General features: G+C 33.7%; 1 protein-coding gene and 1 pseudogene across 1 annotated transcript; both read left to right on the top strand.

The window, feature by feature from the left end:
- Window positions 1-8: 8 nt before the first annotated feature.
- LOC120138130 lies at window positions 9-5,510 on the top strand (annotated as a pseudogene).
- A 6,829-nt stretch (window positions 5,511-12,339) lies between these two features.
- On the top strand, window positions 12,340-13,778 carry LOC120138066 (transcription factor bHLH18-like). The gene is made up of 4 exons (XM_039153671.1): window positions 12,340-12,429; window positions 12,503-13,054; window positions 13,135-13,509; window positions 13,657-13,778. Exons 1-4 carry the CDS (start codon window positions 12,394-12,396, stop codon window positions 13,732-13,734), a joined length of 1,041 nt encoding a protein of 346 aa, XP_039009602.1. The 5' UTR covers window positions 12,340-12,393; the 3' UTR covers window positions 13,735-13,778.
- Window positions 13,779-25,437: the final 11,659 nt, after the last annotated feature.

The raw sequence follows: 25,437 nt of genomic DNA, 5'->3' as shown, positions 1-25,437 counted from the left end.
CATTAGTGTTGTTTGCTCTGAAAAAATAGTGTTTCATAATTTTAATGTGAAATTTACTGAAATTCATTTTAAAGATATAAAAGATAAGAAATTCAAGCGTGAAAAAAACAGAAAAGAAAACGTTGCGTTGTGTTGAGAAATGATTGCGTAACCTACGAACAAAAAGATAAACTATAAACAGAAGATCTTTGTTTTAATGTTTTATAATGGCGTTAACAGGTTCCAGAGAAGAAAGCTCTGTTGCTCTACCAGAAGAAATGGCTCCTTCCTCCACCCCAAGGATCCTCCTCCTCCCTGGTTCACTCCCAAACGGTAGTTTTTTATTTTTGAAAAAAAAATCAAATCTTTATTCAAATGTTTTATACTAAAATTATGCTCTCTTTTCTTTTCTTTTTTTCAAAATTTTGCTGAATTTGAATTGCTTAATTAGGGTTAATGAAAGAAAATTGAGGTGGAGATTATTGATTATATATATTTTGGTTTTTCTTTTTGTAGGTTTTTGATTGTAATTTGTGTGATTAACATGATAAATTATGTGGATCTAGGATTCATAGCGAGTAATGGTGTGAATGGGAGTAATAGGACTTGTGATGACAAGGGAATTTGCACACCGGGTAGTGGAATTCAGTAAGATTTTACTCAAATTTGTTTGTTTGATATTTTGGTGCTTCAATTTGGTTTTCATTACAAATGCTTCTTTGATTTCTTAGTATTAGCTTTAATTGTCTTACTGGAAGATGTTCGCTTGCAGGGGGGAGTTTGACTTGACTAATTTTCAAGATGGTCTCTTATCGTCCGCATTTATGGTCGGACTTCTTGTGGCGTCCCCAATATTTGCTTCATTAGCAAAGAGGTGAATTGCATTTCATGGCACTTCTTCTTTGTACTTCTCGAAATTTAAAGTTTTTTCAGACTGCTTTTTTTTTGTACACTGCCATGTTAAATACCAAGTAAATCGTATTATTTTGATTTTTTAGCTACTGCTATATGTTTGGCTGTTAATTTACATATCAAATTGGTTTACATTGTTAGTTGATTTTCCATGACTGCAGCCACAATCATTTTAGGCTTATTGGAGTTGGATCATCTGTCTGGACCTTTACCACAGCTGGATGTGGTAGTGCATTTTCTTTTTGGTTTATTGCATTATGCCGCATATAAGTATAGCATTCTCGGTAGTACACTCTGGGAGTGGATTGTAGTTCAATCTCACTGAACTAGTTTCTTGTGCTACGTTGTTTTCATTTGTATGTGTGTCTGCGTTTGTTGATTATGGCTGTCTTTGATGTTTTAGGCTGGTTGGTGCTGGGGAAGCTTCTTTCATGAGTCTTGCATCTCCATTTATCGGCGACAATGGTCCTGTTTCTCAGGTTCATTTGTTTTGTTTATTCTTTAACTTGACAACTTACATTGTAATATTCATGCTAATTCATTACAATATTCCAGAAAACAGTCTGGCTTGCTATGTTTTATATGTGCATACCTACTGGAATTGCTCTTGGATGTGTTTATGGTGGATTTGTAAGTTTGTAATCCCTTTCTTTCTTTCTCACTATAAATCGCGCGGTGAATCTCTCTGTACTATCTAGATATCCTCTGCAGGGATGCTTGATGAATCCATAAACTGTGTTTGCTTATCATACAGGTCGGTTGCCATTTTCATTGGCGCTATCTTTTCTGGGGAGAGTCATTGTTAATGCTTCCATTCGCTGCTTTTGGCTTTGTGATGAAACCTTGGCAATTGAAAGGTAATTGTTTTTATTGCCATCTTCACTCAAAGTTTTCTGTCTTATGATCACACAACAATTTAAGTACTGAAAATCGGTGTGACTGAACTTTAAACAATAGGTTTCTCTCTTGTTGGATCAAAGTGTTGAGACGGTTTCTTCTTTAATTGACGGTACATGTTCCTTATCATTCTTCTTGTATTAATTTGTCACTGGTTCCACTATTTAGGGCGAAGTTGTGGGTGAGACGCACGTGCTATGTATATATGCTGTATGCATGTCAAACGTAAAAGGTATTGAATAAGAATTGAAGGACTAGAAAGAAAGTGTTAGGTTATCCCTTTTAGCCTAAATTAGATTATTTTTATTAACCTTGTGCAACTCACCCTGTTTCTATTATGAATGTAGTACGTAAGTGATTCAGCGTGTATCTAGGGATGCATTCAAATAGATGTAATTCCTGGACCCTGCTGTAAGACAAATATCATTATTCTCCACGTTCCATAATTAATCTCTGGATATGCTGTAGAAGTTGTGTGTATTTAGGTTTTTTCTTTTTTGGGTATACTCCTGTTCTTACACCCCTACTTTGTTCCTAATGAAGCTGTTACTAAATCTTTAAACCAGTGTGCATCTTATATAATTGCTACGGCAAATGTGGCGGTTCTAAGGGATTCAAATGTGTTGGGTTGGTTCACCCTCTTGCCAACTGAAATCAAACACAATGTAGTCAGTTTTGAATGAAATTAGGCAAAATAGTGGGTTTCTAAACCCATACAGAACCCAACCAAAACTTCTGGTTTCCTGGTTTGAGACAAAACTGGACCAGAAAATTTCACATGCACTACAAGCGTAGAATTTAACCAAAAAAAGGTTCACAAGTTCGTTTCTTGTACTAAGCTGGCCTGCCAGCTGGTAAAGTTCCCTTTTTTACGTCTAAATATCTCTTGTTATTTTAAGTCTAACTTATCTTAGTTGCAGATTCAGAGGCATCAAAACTAGATGATCCTATTTTGGTTGGGGCTGACGGCATCAGTGCGGATGAATTGAAGAAAACTTCCAAGTGAGTGGTTAACTCATGACTTTTATGGCGGCAGTATTCCTTATGGTATGGCAAGCTGCTTCAAAACAATGCTTACTCTTTACTCAGAGACCTTAATCGTGGTTAGATATTGTATGGAAGAAAAGGGAAAGAGTAATCAAATCAGAAAGATTAAAAGGAATGCTAATTAGTTGGGCTTTAGGACTCCAGTTGAATTAAGAATGTTACACACATTTGGGTCACCACTCTTCTGTATAATGTACCCAACAGTCTTATTAACAATAGGCCTCTAGTCAGAAAGTGGGAAAAGTAGGAATGACTGCTATGACTTGGGAGATAATGACGATTGGCACATGTAAAATGCACAAAACAAGGAAAAGTTAAAGATAATTGGGTAATAGCCAATCTTTGATTGAGTTCTTAATCTATGGTATCCTATCACTTGGCTGTAGGGAATAGACTGGTGTTTGGTTTGTGTCCTTGGTTGAAACAACTATATTGCAGCCTGTTTCGGTGATGTTAAAAAGACATGTAAAACTGGATTAGTTTTACGGCTATGTAAAAACTCTTCCTTTATAATTTTAATGTTTATAATTCATTTCATTCCATATCCTGATTTAGGACTGAAACATTTTATTTGCAGGCCAGATAACATTCACAACATATTGAATCAGGTTTCTCTATTTGCAGAAGATATGAAAGCGCTTTTTGTTGACAAAGTTTATATCGTAAATATTTTTGGTATTTTCTTGACACTCTTCATATCCATTTCAGTAAATGCAGCGAGAAACAAATGCTACATGCGTTTTTTTATTTTTTTTTTCACACAATTGCATATCAAATTTTCTTAAATTTTGTCTGGCAGGTTACATTGCATACAACTAGGTCATTGGAGCATACTCATATTGGGGGCCAAAGGCCGATTCTAATATTTATCATATGGTACAATTTCTGACAAATTACTTGCATTCTGTTTTCTATCAAAAACTTTTCCTTTTAGCATTTTCTTTCTAACACCATAAAGAACCACATGACTACCTCATGTTTTGGAATTGTACTTTGCAGAACAATGCAAACATTTTGTTTGGAGGGATTACGATAGTTTGTGGGATTTTAGGAACATTATCCAGTGGCTTTATACTAGATCGCATGAGTGCTACAATATCTAATGCTTTTATTGTGAGTTTTGTTTCTCTTTGATGATGTTTTATGTATTTTTTTTAATAACATGCTTATTGGGAACAAAATGTTCCATTTGGTTAGGGCAAAATAAGTTGATAAAAAGTGCAAGTTTCTTAGAGAAATTAAACTAAAAGTGGTATTCACTGTTATTTTGCCTAATGCAACCTCTGAGTTAATAAACAACGGATGGATATAGCCATATACGATTCTGTTAATGTAAAACTACCTTCCTCCCTATCACTTTCTTTAAATCCAAACAGCTGAAGAAAGATTGCAACCAGATAATAGAAGGAAAAAAAATTGCAACCATATATCGGGTACCTTACTCTATTTCCAGTTGAAACTAACAATTAGCTATGAATTTTGGTCAGAAATTATCTTCTTTCGGTCGCTGTCTATAGCATTATTTATGGGTTATTTCTTTTATGACAGCTTCTTTCAGGGGCTACCTTTCTGGGTGCAATATTTTGCTTTATTGCTTTCTGTCTCGGGAGCTTGTATGGTTTCATAGTTCTTTTTGCAGTGGGAGAATTAATTTTTTTTGCAACACAGGTAAAATAGAAAAATAGTGTGCTAGATTTATGATCTTGTGTTTTCCCCCCAAATAATTTTATGTACTTGTATTTGTAGATGAGTAGGAACTCTCGCCCTTTTTCAGTTAGCTTCATTTGGTAAAAGATGCAGAGGAAGATCTAATTTCAAGTTATGCCATGTGTTTTATCAAATTGCTTCACAGAAGCTGTAGCATATTATTTTGTAGAAATTGAACCACACTTTTCATTTGATAATGGAAAATGTGTTTCTGGTTCAGATCTGACTTTGTAGTGAATACATTGGCTCTTGAGTGATATTTTATGATTTTAGACTAATATCATGTTATACAATTTTAATAGTGTTTCTCATCATACATTGATTTGCAGGCTCCGGTGAATTATGTAAGTCTCCATTGTGTCAAACAAAGTTTGAGACCATTATCTATGGCTATCTCTACCGTCAAAATTCACATATTTGGTGATGTGCCTTCCTCGCCACTCGTTGGGGGTCCTCCAGGATATCATCAACAACTGGAGGGAAAGTGCTCTTATTCTGACTTCTATTCTCTTTCTTGCTGCTGGAATATGGCTTATAGGTGAGTAATTGTAAGTTGTTGATAATATTTCCGGAAAAAACAAGTATCTCTTATATTTCTTTTCTGTTCCTTTCCAAATTAGTGGAAGCCCTCCTTTAAGCCACCGACAGTGTGACAGCATCATTATAGTATTCGAATTAGTAAAATGTTTCCATTTGTTACTGGATTAAGAGAGAGATGATTTGTGTACCATAGAGATAAAGCATGATGCAACTATATTTCCTGCACTGAATCCTGATGCGGCACGATGATAGCCTGATCATGGTGGTTCTTTGGCAGGTGTTATTGTACACAGGGCGGATAAATATCACGACGAAAGTGAGAGTCAAGTCTCAACGGAAACAATAGACAGTCAAATGCCACTGCTTAAGGATGAAAGCTCTTGCGAAACTTAAAGCTCAGACCTTGATGCTAAAAAGAACTTGTAAGCCACCAGATGCAAAGAAAAAAAATGTTTCTTTTTTCTACTTTTATTTTTCCTAGAAGTTTGAAACTTTATTTAGTTTACACAAGATAAATTAGTTTATCACAATCTGTCTTAATCCATCTTCATTTATCTTATTTTATTAAAAAATGTTAATTAAAGGTTCAGACCAATTGTGTCACAATCATAAATATTTAATTAAGGACGAGGTAATAATATAAACACTTTTATTTTTTTTCAGATTTTTAAAACTTCATGTCATCTTCCTGGTTTACAAAAGTCATATACACCACTAAATTAGAAGGAATACTAAGAATTCTAGAAATCTAAAGCCAAGACCCTGGAAACAACATTGGAATTTAACAAGAAATAATATATACAAATGATAAATTATTAGATTCGAGATCACTTATCAATTAACATAAAGATTTTGTACATTTTTTATACAGAAAAAGTGGCAACATAAAACTAAAAAGAAGAAGATGTTTTTATGAAATTCGCTAATTTAAAACAATTTATAATCCTATCTGAATAATAATACATTAAATTTTTTAAAAAATAACCAAATTAATAATAAAATAATATTAAAAATATATAGTTAAACACGAACCAAGTAATTTTAGTGGTTAAGGGATTCATTATTATCTCTAGAGGTCTCAGTTCAAACACTGTGTATGTACGAGCTCGTATTTGAGCATGGGCAATAGGGACACTTGCCCATGCCCTCTTCATGCCCGAGGGCAAAAATTATAGAGTTCATATATAATTAAAAAATAATAAATTATTTATTTATTCAATAAGCTATCATTTTATTTTTGTTTTTGGTCATTGAATTATTAATTTTTTTTAAAATTATACTTAACGTTACATTTTAATATTTTTTATTATCCATCATTAAAAAATCAACAGTGATGTCGATGTGATATTTTTAAATTATTATTCACTTTCCATTTAATTATATTTTAATTAGTTTTTTTGGCAAATTAAAGAAAGTTAAAAGAGGGTCATGCTTATTTTGTGTGAATAGTTGAGCGTTTAATAAAATTTCTTGATTTTTTTTATTTAAAAATTTGATGTATTTATTAGATAGTTTATTAAACTCAATGAAGAAAATAGTTTACAAACAAATTTATTTATTTTTTCTTACTCTTACAATTTAATTTTTTCCTATACTCTTATTATGGGACTGGGCCACTAAAATCTCAGAAACGGGTTTATGTATGTAGAGGTATATGTTAGCGTGCATATCAACTGCTGCAGTATGTACATTAGCAGTACATTCAAGATGTTTCCTGTAGGTGAAGCTGGTATAACAACCTTGGTTGTTAGCAAATTGGTTTTGTCAGTTTTGGTTAGTTGTGCAGTTAAGGTAGTTGTATTAGCAGTTGATACAGCTGAGAATTGTTGTATATAAGGAGCACCAGTCTTGTACTCAATTCACTGATTTTCACAATAACAATATCCAGTCTATACTCCTCTGTTATTCATATTTCCAGTATGGTATCAATCGCCATCAATCTTGGGATCGTACCTTCCTGCTTTCGTGTGTGATCTATGCCTTGTTGAATTTCTACTTTTCCATGGATTTCGCTGCCAGCTCTTCTCGAGGATTCACCAACAAGAAGGTAAATGTGGTCCTTGATGAGACCAACTTCTTGTTGTGGAAACAACAAATTCTGCTCACAGTTAGGAGCCATCGATTGGAACGGTTGCTGACTGGAGGTGTTTCTACTCAACCTATGATGACTCTTGATGCAAACGGTGAACTTCAGGCGAATGAAGCATATGAAGATTTCATCGCACAAGATAGTGCTCTAGCATCTTGGCTCTTGTCTACGGTGAGCACACATCTTTTACCTCAATTCGTGGGTGCTGAAACAGCTGTTGCAGTGTGAGAAACTGTCCTCAAGTTTTTTGCAAATCGTTCAACCATGTCCGTTATGAGCTTACATTACAAGTTACAATCTATACGAAAATGGAATGACAACATGCAAATGTACCTAACACGCATCAAAGAAGTTTGTGATGCCCTTGCTTCCTGTGGGAGTAATGTTCCTCCTGTTGAACAAATAGTTAGCATTCTTCGAGGTCTTCCTAGGGAGTATTAGCCATTCATGGCTGTTGTTTCAACAATGAAAGATGCACTCTCTATTGATAACATCCATACAATGTTATTAGATGCTGAGGTTCAACTTGATGGATTTGATGAACAGCAAGATAGTCTACCCATCAGTGCCAATTATGCCCATGGTGATATTGATCGTGGGTCTTCTAATCGTCAAGAGAATAGATCGGGTTGTGGTTCATCTGGTGGAAGGAATGGTGGGCGAGGACGAGGCCGAAAACGTGTTCAGTGCCAACTCTGTGGAAAGCTAGGACACTTGGTTGATCGTTGCTGGCACAGGTTTGATGAGGACTTCACTTGTGTTTCGGTTAATAGTTATCCTTCCTCCAAGGACAGCACCTCAAGCAGTTACTCCTCGGGTACTTCCAACTCTGCCAGCACTAGCCAGGGATGTGAGTATTGTTCTCGTGTAAAAACGGACTCTCAAGCAAACGTTGCAACTGCAACTTCTGAGCGATGGGTGGTGGACTCGGGTGCCACTCATCATGTCACCCCTGACAGAACAAATCTAGGAAACTCTACTGATTTTCATGGCCCAGGTAAACTCAAAGTTGGTAATGGCAATTCCCTTGACATTCATCTTATTGGTAATACAACTTTACCTACTGCATCCAAAGCATTAATGTTGCATGATCTGTTACATATCCCGCATATAACAAAAAACTTGCTTTCGGTCTCGAAGCTTGCTAGGGACAACAACGTTTTCGTTGAGTTTCATGCCAGGAGCTGTTGTGTGTGAGATGAGACTACTAAGCAGGTGTTGTTGACTGGTGAAGAGTCTGAAAGACTGTACTCATTTGTTACCAATAAATCTACAGAAACTGCTGCGTGTATTGCGGCTTTTGCTACATCCACTGAGGTTGAAGAGTTGTGGCATCGATGACTTGGCCACCCCTCTAGTAACACACTAAAACAGATTACAAAAATGCTTGATGTAACAATTACCTCTGATGTAAACAAGACTTGTAGTGCTTGTCATATGGGCAAAAGTCACAAATTACCATTTGAGCAATCGAATACAGCTTATAATACTCCATTTCAGCTTGTCTTTACTGATTTATAGGGACCTCCCCATGTGTCATCAAACGGTTTTAGATTTTATGCTTCCTTTGTCGATGCATGCACGCGACACACTTGGGTTTACCTATTAAGATATAAGTCTCAAGCTGTTGAAGCCTTCTTGCTGTTTCAAAAAATGGTAGCAACCCAATTTAATGCCTCCATCAAAGCAGTACAAAGCGACTGGGGAGGCGAGTTTCGCAGCCTCTCACCACTGCTAGCCAAAGCTGGAATTGTACATAGGTTGTCATGTCCTCATACCTCCGAGCAGAATGTCATTGTTGAAAGGAAGCACAGACACCTGGTTGAAATGGCACTAGTGTTGCTCGCACAAGCCTCATTACCCATGAAATATTGGTCATATGCTATTATCTCTGTTGTTCAACTAATTAATAAATTACCTACTAAGGTTTTGCAGGGAATCTCTCCCAGTGAGAAGCTGCTCGGGAAGAAACCAAACTATAATGATCTGAAGGTGTTTGGTTGTCAATGCTACCCTCATCTACGCCCGTTTCAAGTTCACAAGCTTGCATATTGATCACAATCATGCACATATATTGGTGTCAGCCCCCAGCATAGAGGGTTTCAATGCCTCGCTGCTGATGGAAGGGTCTATATTTCCAGGCATGTTTTCTTCAATGAAACTACTTTTCCTTTTGCAGGCAGGCCGTCCTCATGCAACGCTCAGGAGCTCAGAAATCGACAGCCGCAAACTTTACAAATCGTGACTAGCATGCATCACCAACCTGCTCAACTCTTAGCACAACCAGCAACTCAAGGCAGCGTTGAGTCAGTTCCCACTGGATCTCATGATATCGAACATGTGAATATCGAAGGAGATGAAGGTGAATCATCAAGTGTGGCTATGCCACCTGGAACAACTCTTGAACCTAGCCTTGAAAATGCACCTGGAAATAGAGAGGCTGGGCAAATCTCACCTAATCCTCATGGTGTCCCACCTAGCGTTGAAATTTCGCCTATTGATACAACACGGGTGAACAATCACAACAGCCCAGCTGAGTCGAACAGTGATGTTGTCCCATCTAGTGTTGAAATCTTGCCTACTGGCACATCACGGGTGAACAATCACCCCATGCTCACGAGAAGCAAGTGTGGAATTTTTAAACCGAAAGCTCTCTCATGCCACTTTGATGAGGAAGTCCCCTCAAATGTTACTGAGGCGCTTCAATCTCCAGCATGGACTGCTGCGGTTCAAGAAGAATTCGATGCACTTCAAAGAAATGGGACCTGGACGCTTGTCAAGCTCCCCCCTGGACGAGTTGCAGTAGGCTGTAAATGGTTGTTCAAAGTGAAACGCAATCCTGATGGCTCGGTTCATAGATACAAGGCTCGGCTCGTTGCAAAAGGATTTTCTCAAGTGTCTGGGCAGGACTACCTTGATACATTTAGCCCTGTTGTGAAATTTACAACTCTCGATGTGATCCTATCTGTTGTAGTGGCTAACAACTGGGACCTGAGGCATGTTGACATCAATAATGCCTTTCTCAATGGAGACTTAAAAGAGGCAGTGTTTATGAAACAAACTCCAGGCTTTGAACAGACAGCAGCTGATGGTGAACCCCTGGTTTGCCAACTGCAAAAAGCCTTATATGGTTTGAAGCAAGCACCTCGTAATTGGCATGCAAAGCTTAAGGACGTGTTACTACGAATTGGGTTCCAAGTGTCCCGAGCTGATACTTCACTATTTTTTACAAACACAGGCGCTGAACGAGTTTACCTTCTGGTCTATGTAGATGACATAGTCATCACAAGCTCCTCTACTACCAGCATTGCTAATATTGTTCGTATGCTTCAGGACACGTTCTCCCTTAAGGATTTGGGACCTCTTAGCTATTTCCTGGGTATTGAAGTAAAACGTAACAATGGCTCCCTGATGCTAAGTCAAAAGAAATTTATCTTGGATCTTCTTAAAAAAGATGGCATGGAGAATGCTTCCACATGTGCAACTCCTATGATTTTGGGTTCCAAGTTAGCCGAGGATGGTGATTTAATAAAGGGCGCGACTATGTATAGATCTATTGTTGGGTCTCTACTGTATGTGTGTCATACCAGGCCTGAACTTGCCTTCAGTGTAGGCAAGGTTGCTCAATTCATGCATGCTCCTCGAGAAAGTCATCTAGTGGCGGTAAAATGAATATTGAGGTATCTGGCAGGTACTGTGGAATATGGCTTGGTGTACCTGCCATCGAAATCAAGGTTTATAGTCTCAGCATTTGCTGATGCTGATTGGGGTGCCAACATAACAGATCGAAGGTCCATCTCAGGCTATGGGGTATTCCTTGGCAATCATCTAGTTGCTTGGAGTTCGAAGAAACAGAAATCTGTCTCACGCTCGACGATGGAGGCTGAGTACAAAAGCCTTGCGGATGCCACTGCTGAGGTTACATGGGTGAGTACCTTACTCGCTGAGCTTGGGTTGCAGCAACATGGACGATCAGTGATATGGTGTGACAATACTGGAGCTGTGGCAATGAGTGCCAACCCAGTTTATCATGCTCAATCGAAACATGTTGACCTTGATGTGCATTTCATCCGCGAGAAGGTGGCTGCTCAACCACTAAGCGTGAATTACGTACCTACAGCTCATCAACTGGCTGATGGTTTCACTAAACCGTTGTCTAAAGCAGCGTTTGAAATGTTTCGTGACAATATTGGAGTACAAGTGAGTTCACGATCAGAAGAGGAGAAGAAGAAGAAGTAGAGGGAATGTTAGCGTGCATATCAACTGCTGCAGTATGTACATTAGCAGTGCATTCAAGATGTTTCCTGTAGGTGAAGCTGGTATAACAACCTTGGTTATTAGCAAATTAGTTTTGTCAGTTTTGGTTAGTTGTGCAGTTAAGGTAATTGTATTAGCAGCTGATACAGCTGAGAATTGTTGTATATAAGGAGCACCAGTCTTGTACTCAATTCACTGATTTTCACAATAACAATATCCAGTCTATACTCCTCTGTTATTCATATTTCCAGTAGTATAACTTAAGAGTGTTCATCGTCAATGAGCTAAAATTCTTTAAACATAGATTACCTTATATTTATTATGAATTTATAAAAAAATGTATAGTTAAAAAATCCCTAGAATTTGAAATTAGAAAAGCAAAACAACATTGATACAATCAAAGCCTTAAATAAATTAAATTTCATAATTTTTAAAAATATTAATTGAATTATTATCTCATGTAATATTCAAAATATTTATTGGTACAACTAGTATAATGAAACCCCACGTAATACATGGAACAAAGATGACGCGATCAAATAATAAATGTTTAGGTACGTTTAATTATCTGATACTTTTAATATTAAATCCATTAATGAGAGGAAGTCAAAGAAACAGAGCGTTCAAATGAAGAGTGAAAGAAAAGACGGAGGTATCTGAGTTCACACCTGTTTTATTAAATATAGGTGTAGATTGATTGATTCCTCCCGGCGATTTGGAAGCGAATCAATCTGAACACCGCCAAAGTTAAAGCTTTCATTTTCAACTCCCAACTAAAAGAACTTTACAAGGAGAGAGTCTCCCCAGGTATAGATTGATAGATTGTTGTTTTACCCTCTGGGATTTCATTTCTGGGTTTCTCTCTTCTTTGTAAGCTGTTCTTTCTTTCCTCTCTCAACCAAAGATGAATATTTTGTTTGGATTTTCTCATGATGTTTAATCTTTAATCCAGGTTGACCTCTTTAATGGAAGTTGGTTCTGGTAAATGGTTATCTGAACTGGTACGTTTTGAAGATTGTTCCCACAATATCAGCTGGAAGAAATTGTTTTTCTTACATGAAAATTGATTTGCAGGAAATGGAGGATCCCACGCTATTCCCACACCAATACCAAACGATGAACCCTTTTGACTATTCATCTCATGATATAAATTTCAACCCTTTCTCTCCTGAAAACTATGCATGCAATCCATGTATCAATGATAGTTTATTCGTTGGAGCTTCTAATGAGATGGACGACGACGACTTTAAAAGGCCAATGAAACAACTCAAGACCAACAGTTGGAGCTCTTGCATTACAGAAAATCAAATCCCACCACCGCCACCAACAAAGGCAGCATCGTCGTCGTCTTCTTCCCATATAATCTCCTTCGGCAACTCGAATTCGTCGCCGGCGGCTATATCTCGGCAATTCTATGATGTGGAACCCAAAACTGAGGCGGGTAATTATTGGGATGGAAACATGGGATACAGGAGGGAGCAGTATTGTTCAAGTAAATCTGGGCAGGTTTCGAGGTCAAGGAGTCCAATACATGCTCAAGATCATGTAATTGCTGAACGAAAACGCCGTGAAAAGCTTAGCCAGAGTTTCATTTCTCTTGCGGCACTTATTCCTGGCCTCAAAAAGGTATATTATATACCACTTTATAATCAAAGATTTCCGTTTTCGAAATTGAGAAACATGTTTCGATTATGTTTTATATGCAGACAGACAAGGCCTCGGTTCTTGGAGACGCTATCAAGCACTTGAAACAACTTCAAGATCGAGTTAATGTGCTTGAGAAACAAGTTGCTAACAAAACAATGGAATCAGTGATCTCTGTAAGGAAAACCCAGATTTATGCAGATGATGAGACGATATCTTCGTCCAATGAGAATTCCGATGGCCGATCTAACGACGTCTTCCCTGAGATTGAAGCGAGAGTTTCGGACAAGGACGTGTTGATTAGGATCCAATGTAAGAACAACAAAGGGTGCATACCAAACATCATAGGCGAGGTCGAAAAGCTTCATCTCTTTGTGCTCAATACCAGTGTCTTGCCCTTTGGACAAGACACTCGTGACATAACTATTACTGCTCAGGTAATTTTATTTCCAAAAAGTAATTATATTTTTATGTCGCGATGATTTTGAAAAACATTACGATGTGACCATTATACTAGGTTACAGCTGTAATTTAGTTAACAATCCTAAACCATTTGAGTCTTAATTTCATGGTTATTATTGCAGATGGAAGCTGAATTTTCGATGACAGCGAAGGATCTTGTGAAAAGCATACGACTAGCTTTGCTCAAGTTCATCAAGTGATGAAACTGCAACACCATGTTCACACTGAGTAGAAGATTGGAAGAGTGGCTCAATTTTACTATGTAAAATAAAATCCAATCAAAATAAAATCTCGATATGGTTCAATATCACCAACTTCACTTTGAATGGATACACTACAATATGCTCTCGTTATGTTATATAAAATCAAACTAAATTTAAAAATATACGAATATTACTGATTTAAGTAACGTATGGTGATTTTATTGTCATAAGTTTACATGTTAAACTCTTAAACTCAATCAAATTTACACTATCTCAACCAAATATTCTCAGCTAAATTTTCATTATGAACTAAATATTTAGATAATACTTTTGAAAAATAATATTTAAAATATCAAAAATACAATACTAAATAAAAAAATTTTAAATATTAAAGAACTATTTAAATGTGTGTAGCATTATTTAAATATTAAACTAATATAAAATAATAAATTTGCATCTTAAATAGTTAGCTATATAGTTAAAAAAACATGCAATAAATAGATCAATATAAAGAAGATTCATTGTTTTAAGGACAATTTTATTTAAAACAATATGAATTGATAAATATGAATATAATTCTCGAAATCTTAACAAAAAAATATAATTGTTCATAATATATATTTTTTTGGATAAAAATATGATAAATAAAAATTTGGATTCCAAAAAACAATTATCATCTTTGATAATGATTTTTTTTTTTGTAAATTTTAACACAACTTAAATTGTACAAATCAACTTACATAAATAGTTAAAAGAATTATTGTTCTTTCTAGAGATTATGAGTTCGAGTATCAGCCACTGCAGTAGGGTGATTGAGCGTTTATAATCAAATAATTAATAGTATTTAGAACATATACTATTTTATAATCATCTTAATTTAATAAAAAAAACAGCCTAAATTAGTTTGTGGGATGAAATTGTTTTAAAGAAGCCTAATTTCAACTTGAGTACAAGACTACACACCTTGGTGATTAATTAAGGCGACATGTAGCAATTAATGGATGATAGAGGTAGATGAAACTAAACCAAACCTGAAACCAACCAAGTAGACGGCATTTGGGAAGGCCAAAACATTGCAATGAAAAGGAAAGTTTGGTTTTTTGTTCGAAAATTTCGAGGATCCTTCACAACAGAAACAGTATAGTGAAAGTCGGGAAACAACGTGTAGATGTGTAATTGCCACGACTTTTGACCCAAAATAACTGTCGGTGCTGCAATTATTGTGCCCGTATGACTATGAGCTGAAGAACAGTTGACGAATAAATGCAACTCTAATTAAACTACACTATTTCAATCCCCCTTTTCAGTGCTTCTGCTTCTCTCTCTGTCCAATCCAATAAATCAGGAGTTTCTCCACCTAAACATTGCAATGGAGACCGGAATCATACAATAAAAGCAAAGGCATTATTAAATAAAAAAATCATTTTTTATTATTTTGTTAAAAAAAAAGCCAAACAACATTAATTGAAAAAACTCTTTAATCTTGGCATTGAATAAAGTGTAAAAATAAGTTCTAAAATGGAACATAATTACATAAAATCTAGTCATTAATATTTGTTTTACGAAGGTATCCATCCAACATGATTATCATTTGATTTTATAGATTTTTTTTAAAAATCTCGCGCCTTCCATAATTTGAGACCCTTGACATGTCAAATTAAATAGTATTATCATGTCAGGAATCTATGCGGACATCACAGGACCTCACGTTTTGCATAACGCGAAGTTCCTTCTAGGTCAGGAATCTCAATGAAAAACATGTTGTGCATAGCGCGAGGGCGTTGCCTATTTAAACTTTCCTCTTCTGCTAGTATTTTAAATTTTAACGCGGGGTATCTACTTACAAGTGGTTTCTCTTCTGGTGGCACGACTTGGCACGAAACATAGAGATCCTTATATCAATATTGGTGGTATAAGTAATGCCACCCAAAGAGAATGCCTTTTATAAGGAAATCACCCTTTGAGTTTCTTCCGTCAAACATAGCCTTCTCAAGAAAATTCTTGTTTCATCAAAACCGCTTTTCTCATCAAACCCACAATATTTAAAAGGCATCCTCTTACGGTTGTATCCTCTTCAAATTGTCTTTCGTATGATATATTTGTAAAATCTATTAAATAATTCATAGAATCGGTTGTCTTGTCATGAACATTCTTCAACACGAGTAACCTAATCTTCTTGAGAAACTTATCGTTTCTAAAAATGCATTCTCTTCTGGTGGCATCATCTACTTATTGCTCGTGACGTTGATTTGACAAATGACACACCTTCACTTAAGAACTTAAGGCTTCCTTCGTAGATAGAATTCGGGAAACTTTTCGAAATATTTCTAAAAAGGCATCCTCTTCTGTTGGAGTCATCTTCTTCCATTAAACCGACTGTTAATCCAAATAAACAAGTCATTTGAGGGTGCCTAATGCTATTGCAGTCGTGGGCATGATTTTCAAATTCTATTTTATGCCCAATTCACTCTTCATCAAAACCACCGGTCTTACTCGAGAAACTTATCATTTCTAAAAATACACCCTCTAATATTGAAATTTATGTTATTTTAATTTATGGTATTATATTTATTTTTATGTTATTTTATGTTATTTTAATTATGTGACTAGGATTTATTGTGATGAAGATTTAGTCGAACATAGAGAGAATTGGAGAGCCAAAATTATGTTTTACTTTTGTATTTAACAAAATATATTCATTAGTTTTTAATTTCTTTTGGTTTTAAGCCATTTTGAACTTGATTTTTACACCGCTTAAAATGTCTTGTATGTGTCAATACAAGCCTTAATTGAAACATAAGTACCAATACTACACATCTAATCTTATAAATTACAAAAATTTTCATATTAACTTCCCAAAAATACTTCCTAAACATGCCTATCAAACCATTTTAGCTTATTTTTCACGCACAAAACCAAACTTTGGAACCATTTTGAATGTGATTTTTACCCAACTTGCAATGTCTCATTTATGCCGATGTTACCCTCATTTGAAAGATAAGTTACAATACTATGACTTTAATCTTATAAATTGCGAAAATTTTTAGATACTACCTGAAAATGTCCTTTTAATATGCCTATAAAACCATTTTAGCTTTTTCTTCATACACAAAACAAACTTTGTAACCATTTTCAATGAGATTTTTAACTTGCTTATAATATCTCGTGTGTGTTGTTATTGGCCTCAACTGAAAAGATAAATTCCTATACTACGCCTCTAATCTTATAAATTATGAAAACTTTTAGACTTCCCAAAAATACCCCTCGAACGTGCCTATAAACACTTGCGATTTGTGCTGGTTCATAACTCGCTTTCTATAGAACGCGAGGACTACTGACGAATGCATGTACATCCCAGGGTGGGAACGGGTTTCTTTATACTAGTTGTTAATTTTATTGAAGGTGCCAACCCTAAAATTTTATTGTACCCACCTGTAATTCATATTTCTTTATATTAGTTGTTTATTTTACTGCCTAAAATTTTATTTATGTCTGCCCCATACAATTTATTATTATTATTATTAATAGATATGTCCCACCCTAAAAAATATTTCTAGATCCGCTACTGACAAGGACGGTTAAATACCACACATGATAAATTACCGAGGCGTTTCAATATTTTGGGGAACTCGTGTTAAGCAGAATGCAAAGTCTTTTCTTTGAATTAAATTACATTATCTTAAAAGTGTTTTCACGTTGAAAGAATCTCGTATTTATTACACACGATACCTTGACACGTGTTTTGTAGGACGAGATGTAGTCTGAATGTGCATTTTGAGGCTATTTTTTCAGTTAATGTTGTTTGGAGTTACTGTTTCAATAAATGATTTTTTCTTTGGTTTTTTAATTTAATAGCGCCAAAAGTAAATAAAGCTATTGCTGCCTTTTGGGAGGAGTCGGTAAAAGTTTGTTGTTGCTAATGATGTGATTCGCCAAAAGTTTCAAAATTTGCGATTTCTTTTAACTTATTATATATTTTCTGTTCAATTATTTCTAATCATGTCAATATATAACAATTCATGTCCTCGATTTTCAATGATTTTGTACGGTTGTACCTCTATTTCTAAATTACATTATTGCCAAGAATGAGTCAAATATGATTTTTGTATAGGTTAAAGTAGTGTTGTTTTACATAGAATATTACGTGGGTCTATATTCATAGGGAGGATCCTTCTAGACTTGATATAAGTAAGTTTATGGGATTATCATCAACTCATAACTCCAGGGGTTTGTCTAATTAGTAAACACATAGGCTTTATCGATTTTTTTACAAGTAATACTTTACTTTAAAATAAATTTATTTTTTATTGTAATATTTTGAAAATAGAATTCTTGGGCCACCCCTTGAATATGCCTCGTACAGCAAAAGGGGCATGCAAAAAATGCCACGTCAAAGGAGTCGGAGTAAATTAGATTGGGCAGTTGAGTTCATAAATGTTGAATTACATATGTAAACATGCATTTATCCAAAAAGTGATTGAATAATTAGCACCATAAGTTTGACTAATTAATTCGAAAGTCTCTTCGATTCCATCTCCATGCAAATCGATTCAAAGATAGCTTTACTATGTAAAATGGTCATTGAAAAAGCAAAACTGATTTGAAAAAGAAGGATGCGGCCGATTTGAAAATGAAAGCGTTTTACATTTCTTATTCGGTACACGAGACGACAACATTATGCCTACTACTCAAGATACCATCATATTCCATATGCCTTGATTTATTGCATTCGCTATTCAAAATAAATTTGGGTAAATTACACTGGTCACTACTTTTATTTTATTCTGTTTTATTTTGGTCATCAATTTTGAAAAATTATGTTCTTATCACCTTAGTTTAATCTGTTTTATTTTCATCACTAGATCGTTTACTCTCGTTCATAGGGCTGTTCAAAATCGGGTACTAGTATTTTCGGATACTTGAAGTACCAGGTACCCGGTTCTTTGGGTAGTATATTTGTCGGCCCGTGACCTGGTCCGTTAAGCATGGGTACTTGGTAGTCGGGTACCCATAAAAATTTAAAAATTCATAATATTCAATTCATACACAAAAGTTAGTGATTTGAAATTAGTTTTAAGGATATATATAAAAGTTTATTTTCAAAAGAAAACACATAAAATATTAAAATCGGTCGTGATTTTTTTCTTTCGAATCCCATATTGATAAATTAATAAAAGCCTTTTTGAAAAATTCAAAGCTTAAAAGTACATTATATAAACCTAAGAAAACTTTAGGGATTTAAATTTAATTTTAAGATAAATAAATTAAGTAGCATAAAATAAAAAATATATAATTTAAATTCTCTCTCCATATATATATATATATATTAAAATTACCGGGTCAGGTCGGGTACCCAGTTATAAATTTTTTTGACCCAGATCCGACCCAACTACCCGCGAAAAATCACGAATCAATTACACGAACCAGTCAGGTAATTTTTTTAGAGAATTACCCAGTTTTTTAGGTTCGGGTCGACATGATGAATCAACCGAATCGGGTATTTTTGAACATCCATATTCGTTAATTAATGACATGATGATTATTAAAAATGGTTACGTTTTAACTTGACCATTGAATTTTAGACACGCACTACAAGAAATTTCTATTATTGCAACAAAATTATTTATAACTAAAAAGAGTAAATTTGTCACGATATACTTATTACGACGGATTTTGTTCGTAACCAAGTTTGTTAGAACAACCTCGTCATGTAAAGTATATTGTAATGATTTTTTTGTTACCATTTTATACTATTTATCATAACAATGAAATTTTGTTACTATAATTAACTTATCACGACAAAATATTTTTCACAATCCATTAAGCATTTCGTTACAAGAAGAATGTTTTGTCACAACTAACTTATATTTTAACATCAAATATAATGAGTTTTTGTGACAAAAATATATATAGCAAAAAAAAAATCTCATTACTTCTATTTCTTCAGTAAATTTAACTTACAAAGATAAAATATTTATTTTATTATATACAAAAAAAATAAATTTCTCCTTACTTTAATTTCATCAGTAAATATTACTTACAAAGACACAATATTTGATAAAATAAAATATTTATTTTTTCAGTACAAAACTTTTTAGAATTTACCATGAAGGACAAAACTTTTAATAAATTAAAATAAAATACAAAACTTTTATAAATAAAATAAATACAAAACTATTTATAAATACATCAAAAAAACAAAACTATTTATAAATTACAATAAAGTACAAAACTTCTTGTGCAATGATACCAGCAACAGCCGCAAGAGAATCAGTAAGAGTCAAATTTCCTGCATATCACAAACCCTTAATCAGATATGAAACCAACAAAATCAACAGTTCACAACAACATAATAACTTATATTAAAATTTTCAATCATCAAAGACTGAAAACACTTTCATCGTAACAAACTAAACTAAAATCCATTTTATAACTAATCTAGCATAACTTTAATACAAGCTAAATGCTCATATATTATTATCACTATCTTTCAAAAACCTCACAATGACACTCTGACATAAACCACATCATCAGAGTACAAATTTACTCAAATAAGTTTGATCTGTGACATCAGATTATGTGAAAATAAACATGAATTTAAACGCATACCATGATCGACATGGGCAATAACAGACATATTATGGATGTTGTGCTTGCGGTCCATAATAGAACCAAGATCCTCAGCTGTAAACTTCACCTGTAACACATCCAACAAATATCAAATAAAAAAAGTAACAGAAAAACTTAAACTAAAGACTAAACAAAAACCACCACAAGAAGAAACACATAATGTATTCTCTAACTCACCATCATGACTTGTCTTTAAATCACATTGAAGGATCAAAACCTACCCAGGAAACAAAAAATAGAGTTCTAAATCTTCAAAATAGATTACCAAGAAGCAAAGTAACATCGAATCAGAACATATTCAAAAACCCAAAGCTCATCCAATGAAATAACTTAATATTTCAAGATCTGAATTCACATTAGCTGAATGTAATCAATACCCAGAAAATATATATAAACAAAGACCATACAATACAAGTATAAGCCTTAATTTCCTAAAAGTTATGTGACTACATAATCTACTAGTAAACATATTCAATATGAAAATTAAAACATGATCTAATATTAAAAACCAAGAAGAAATGCATAGATAAGGATCTAATGGAAATGAAGGGGAAAAGAACAAACCTTAAGTGATAGACGGCGAGAGAAGAAAAAGAGATGAAGATTATAAGAGAAATCAATATGTTACTAATCGTAAATTCTTGAAATCATATTTTTCTGAAATAAAGAAATAATAGTAAACTATTAACATACTAGAAATGCTTTCTAAATAAACAAATAAAAAATACTTATGCGTTAACTGTTCCACTTTAAACAACTTGAATTTTTTTTAATTATATAAAGATATTTTTTCCAAAATCAAAAATAAATAAATAAACCTAATATAATAAACAATTAAAAGTAAGAGGCATAACTCTATTTTAGCCTGTAAAATTTGAAATTTCACGAGCAATTGCGTCTAGCAAAGTGCAGTAACCTAGTAACAACTTCATGTTCAAAAAATCTTGTTAACGGTGAAACGAAGTAATACATGCAGAGGCATTGAATATGTTGAAAGGTCCCAGACCTTAAAATGTTTTATGAGCTATCCTTTCACCACTACCTACTTCCCACAACATGATATCACCAATGTTTGTTCCGAATGAAAACATAAAATTAATAAAAATATAGAGAATACAATTAGAACACAACATGAAAGGGAAGTAAAAACTAGAATATAAACAGGCATGAAAACTTTTATGTGCCAGTGGGTTGGCTCATCAAGAAGTAGGATTTGTTGCACTTGATGGAAATCCGTGGTTTTGACAGAAGACCCCTGACTTAGAGACATAATAGCAGTCTTAGGAAAGTCATCAAGAGAGTAAGAACTCTGACCATGGGTCTGGGCATATGGAACATGTAAAATATTTATCGATAGATTATTGAACTGGTGAAGGAGCAGTTGATTAGATACCCTTCATTCATAAATATCATTTCAAAGAAAGAATGAAAAAATTTGTACCCTTCATTCATAAATATCGATAGATTATTTGTACGCTACTAAATAATGGCAGAAAACCTTTAAGGTGATTTACGAGATAACTAAAACTCACAGAAGTGTCAAAATTGTATATTTACCTTTTTTTTTCTCTTTTCAAGTGATAAAGATAAATCAAACACGAGGACTTCATGACAGGAAATAAAGTGACTTAAGAATGGAACTTAGAGACCAAGCAAAGCAAATAAAATTTTATTACTACTATAATGCATTTCCCTCATTACCCATCATTTAGGTCACAAAGGGGAAGCAGAAAAGCCTTTTGCTATTAATTAACAAAGATTTTCAACCTAGTGATTAATTAATTCATTTCAAAGCCATACTACTTGAAGAATATGGAAAATAGATATATGCATGTGTGACACAGAGGTCATGAGATAAATCTAATTGTAAAAAAGAACAAAGAGTATTATAAGTAAGTGATACCTCCTCTGGCATTTTGAAGAGCCTTTATTTCTTCAAAACATGTTCAGAATAAACTTATTGATAGTCCAGAGCAGGGTTATTAGTGTCCGCAATCTTCAATTCTTCAGGGTAGGAAACTGAAGTTTATCACGGAGAAGGGGGTTAGCCTCCTAGAAACAGAAACAACCGGCGAGAGGAAAAAATTAAATGACGATGGCTGTGCAAAATTGACTCCTGGAGATTGTTCGAAACTAAGAAGATGAAAACCCTTTTATCACTGTAGCGGTAGAAGAGGGAATATGATCACTCTCCATAATAAACAAAATGGTTTAACTCCCTAGCAAGTCATCAAATTTTCCAAAATTTATAGTACTCTTTCCCAAATATTTACAATTATCCAAATTAATTTTCCAAGACAATTCTTTTTTCGAATAGGATTACTCTCCATAATAAACAAAATGTTTTAACTCCCTAGAAAGTCATCAAATTTTCCAAAATTTATACATTGCTTCCCAAATATTTACAATTATCCAAATTAATTTTTCAAGACACAATTCTTTTGCAAATTAGCCCCTTAATAACTAAATCCTTCCAATTTAGTCCACCATAATTCGAATATCACTTAAACAATTATAAAAAGACTTTGAAGTTTCCAATCCTGGATTAGGGATGTGACAGAGAGTGACGGATTAAAAAAGAATAGAAGGGTTTCTAATGAAATTTAGGTTTTTTAGGTTATATACTAAACACGGTTGCTCAACAGATCTGGTCCATTAGAACCCTAGAATCTGCACCCTTATTTCCTTTTTGAGTGAATCCCGCGAGTGGTCCCTTAGCCTTTAGAAACATTTAGGTCCTCAATCCATTAAATATGTTAGAAATCAAGCTTTATAATTTTTGTTTTCAAAGTGTTTTAATCCCTGATTAATTAGTTTAGATTAAACTTAGCATTTACTTGCTTAATTGGATTAATAATCAATCATATCTCATAAAATTTATTAATTAAATTCCAACATTGGATTTATAATTTGATTAGTTAATTATTGGACTCTCACATTTTCAACATTTTTGGTTAATTACAGCTTCAGATCGCTTTAGTTTGTAGAAATTCTAAATTAATCCCTAATTTGCATGCTAAATTACTATTTTGACCATTATTCTTTTTTGTTTGGTAATTTAGTCATAATTGTTTTACTATTTATTATTTTAAGTTTTATCATTATATTATTTTTATTATTATTGAGATCAAATCTTAACCACACAAATTCATTGATAAAATATTTGTATCGTACTCAATTATAGAGAACTCACGCTATAACTAAATTGTCTCATAAATTTTTTTTTATATTTTTCTATTTTTCTATATTGTCTCATAAGAAACATCAACAAATGACGTATACATATGTATATCGACGTCTGAATATTGATTCTGAGAATCAACCATCATAACAACATCGTCATCGTTGGAGAGTTTGAACACTGTATAAGTTAACAGAAATACTGGCGTTGAAATATGTATTGAACTGAGGACAGTCTTCTAGTACTTCCAACATGAACCTTTCTTGAAATTTTAGTTATCAGCTCCTCAAGAGTGATGTTTCTCTTGAAGGATATTCTGACAAAATGATTTGATGCGAAGACAACGCCGATTTCATCTTCCCAAATTTCTCCATCATAATAAACAATAGCTGAAATACGTGTCATTTTGAGAGTTTAAAAAATTGAAAGTCTTATATATGCAAAAACAATAGCTGAAATATGCCTAATTAAATAAATAGTATATGAATTAAAATATAAACTAATCCAAAAAAATTAAAAAATCAAAATAATTTAAATAACACAATTTCATATTGTTACCGTATCGATAAAATGTCTCGAGGTGATCCCGTCTTCCAATTTTACAACCGCAAAAAATAATACAAAATAATTAGTACAATAAAATTTGTTCAAATAATTAATATAAAATAAATATAATATAATAAAAAATAGTTTTACATTATAAAAACAATAACAAAATCTACTTGATAGAAAAATTGCTAGAAGTGAGAATATACAAGTAATTTTGGTGTGGTGATGTTTGCATTAAGAGGGGTTATTTATATGGGAGGAGGATTGTTAAAAAAGCCGAGTTTTTAGGCTTCAGTAATAATGTAATACCCAATAATTAAACGTACATAATGGAATGCGCAGATCATGTTAGACATTTAGCGAAGGGGCGGATGACCATTCACATATTTCCTTACGTAGCGTTAACTCGGATTGAACCCCACAAAGAATATTAGATGGATAATATTATAAGAGAAAATGTCTGACAGATAATTATTAAATCTAAAGGTGATAATTATTAAATCTAAATGTGATATTTCAGTAGAAACACCAGAAGATGAGAAGTGCATTTTTCATTTTCCTCCAGGTTTTGATCGGTGGGATTAATTCCATCCTTTTTATTTATTTCGATCCAATCAAAGTCAAAAGTGAAAACTCTTGTAATAAACAACAGAAAAAGGAGGAGGAATAATATATAGCAAACTTTGCGTGGCTGAATGGTAAAGACGTCAAGCAAAACCCACCAGCTTCGAAGAAACAGTAAGAAAAAGGAAAAAAACCTCAGAATCATTTTCAGAAACTGCGTATATAAACCATCCACTATAATTTTCTTTTAGATAAACTACGTGGTAATTTTTATTTCATTTTTATAATGTATGATTACTCATTTTAAAAAAGTTAATACGTGATCATTTTTGTTTTATTTAAATTAAGATGTGCACACTTAACATATCGGCCTTTAAATATTTAATTATTGAGACTTTAACTGCCGTTAAACCATTAACGAATTGATGACTTGATACGTTAATAAAAGTATTAACTTTTATTTTAACTCTTGAACTTTAAGTAAAATATTAATTATGAGTTATTTTGTAAATCAAAAATATTTTAGGGTTATATTTTAATTTACTCCTTTTTTCTTTTCTTCAACTTGCACATTTCCTTCGGTGAATTTTGTTTGTTATAGCCGGCTTGTGAAATACACTAATCTCTGTAAAAACGTCACTCACTATTATATTACTTGCAACGATTTTATATAATTGCATAGATTTACGTGTCACAACACAATATATTTAAATGCGATCATGTGGCTCCCTCATGAGGAAGCTTTTGTTTGACGGATTTTTCATAAAAAAGTTGGG

The sequence above is a fragment of the Hibiscus syriacus genome, unplaced genomic scaffold (genome assembly GCF_006381635.1).
Source record: "Hibiscus syriacus cultivar Baekdansim isolate YM2019G1 unplaced genomic scaffold, ASM638163v2 tig00110678_pilon, whole genome shotgun sequence".
Lineage (NCBI taxonomy): Eukaryota > Viridiplantae > Streptophyta > Magnoliopsida > Malvales > Malvaceae > Hibiscus > Hibiscus syriacus.
Note: the sequence above shows the minus strand (reverse complement) of the source record. Positions and strands in the feature narration are given on the sequence as shown.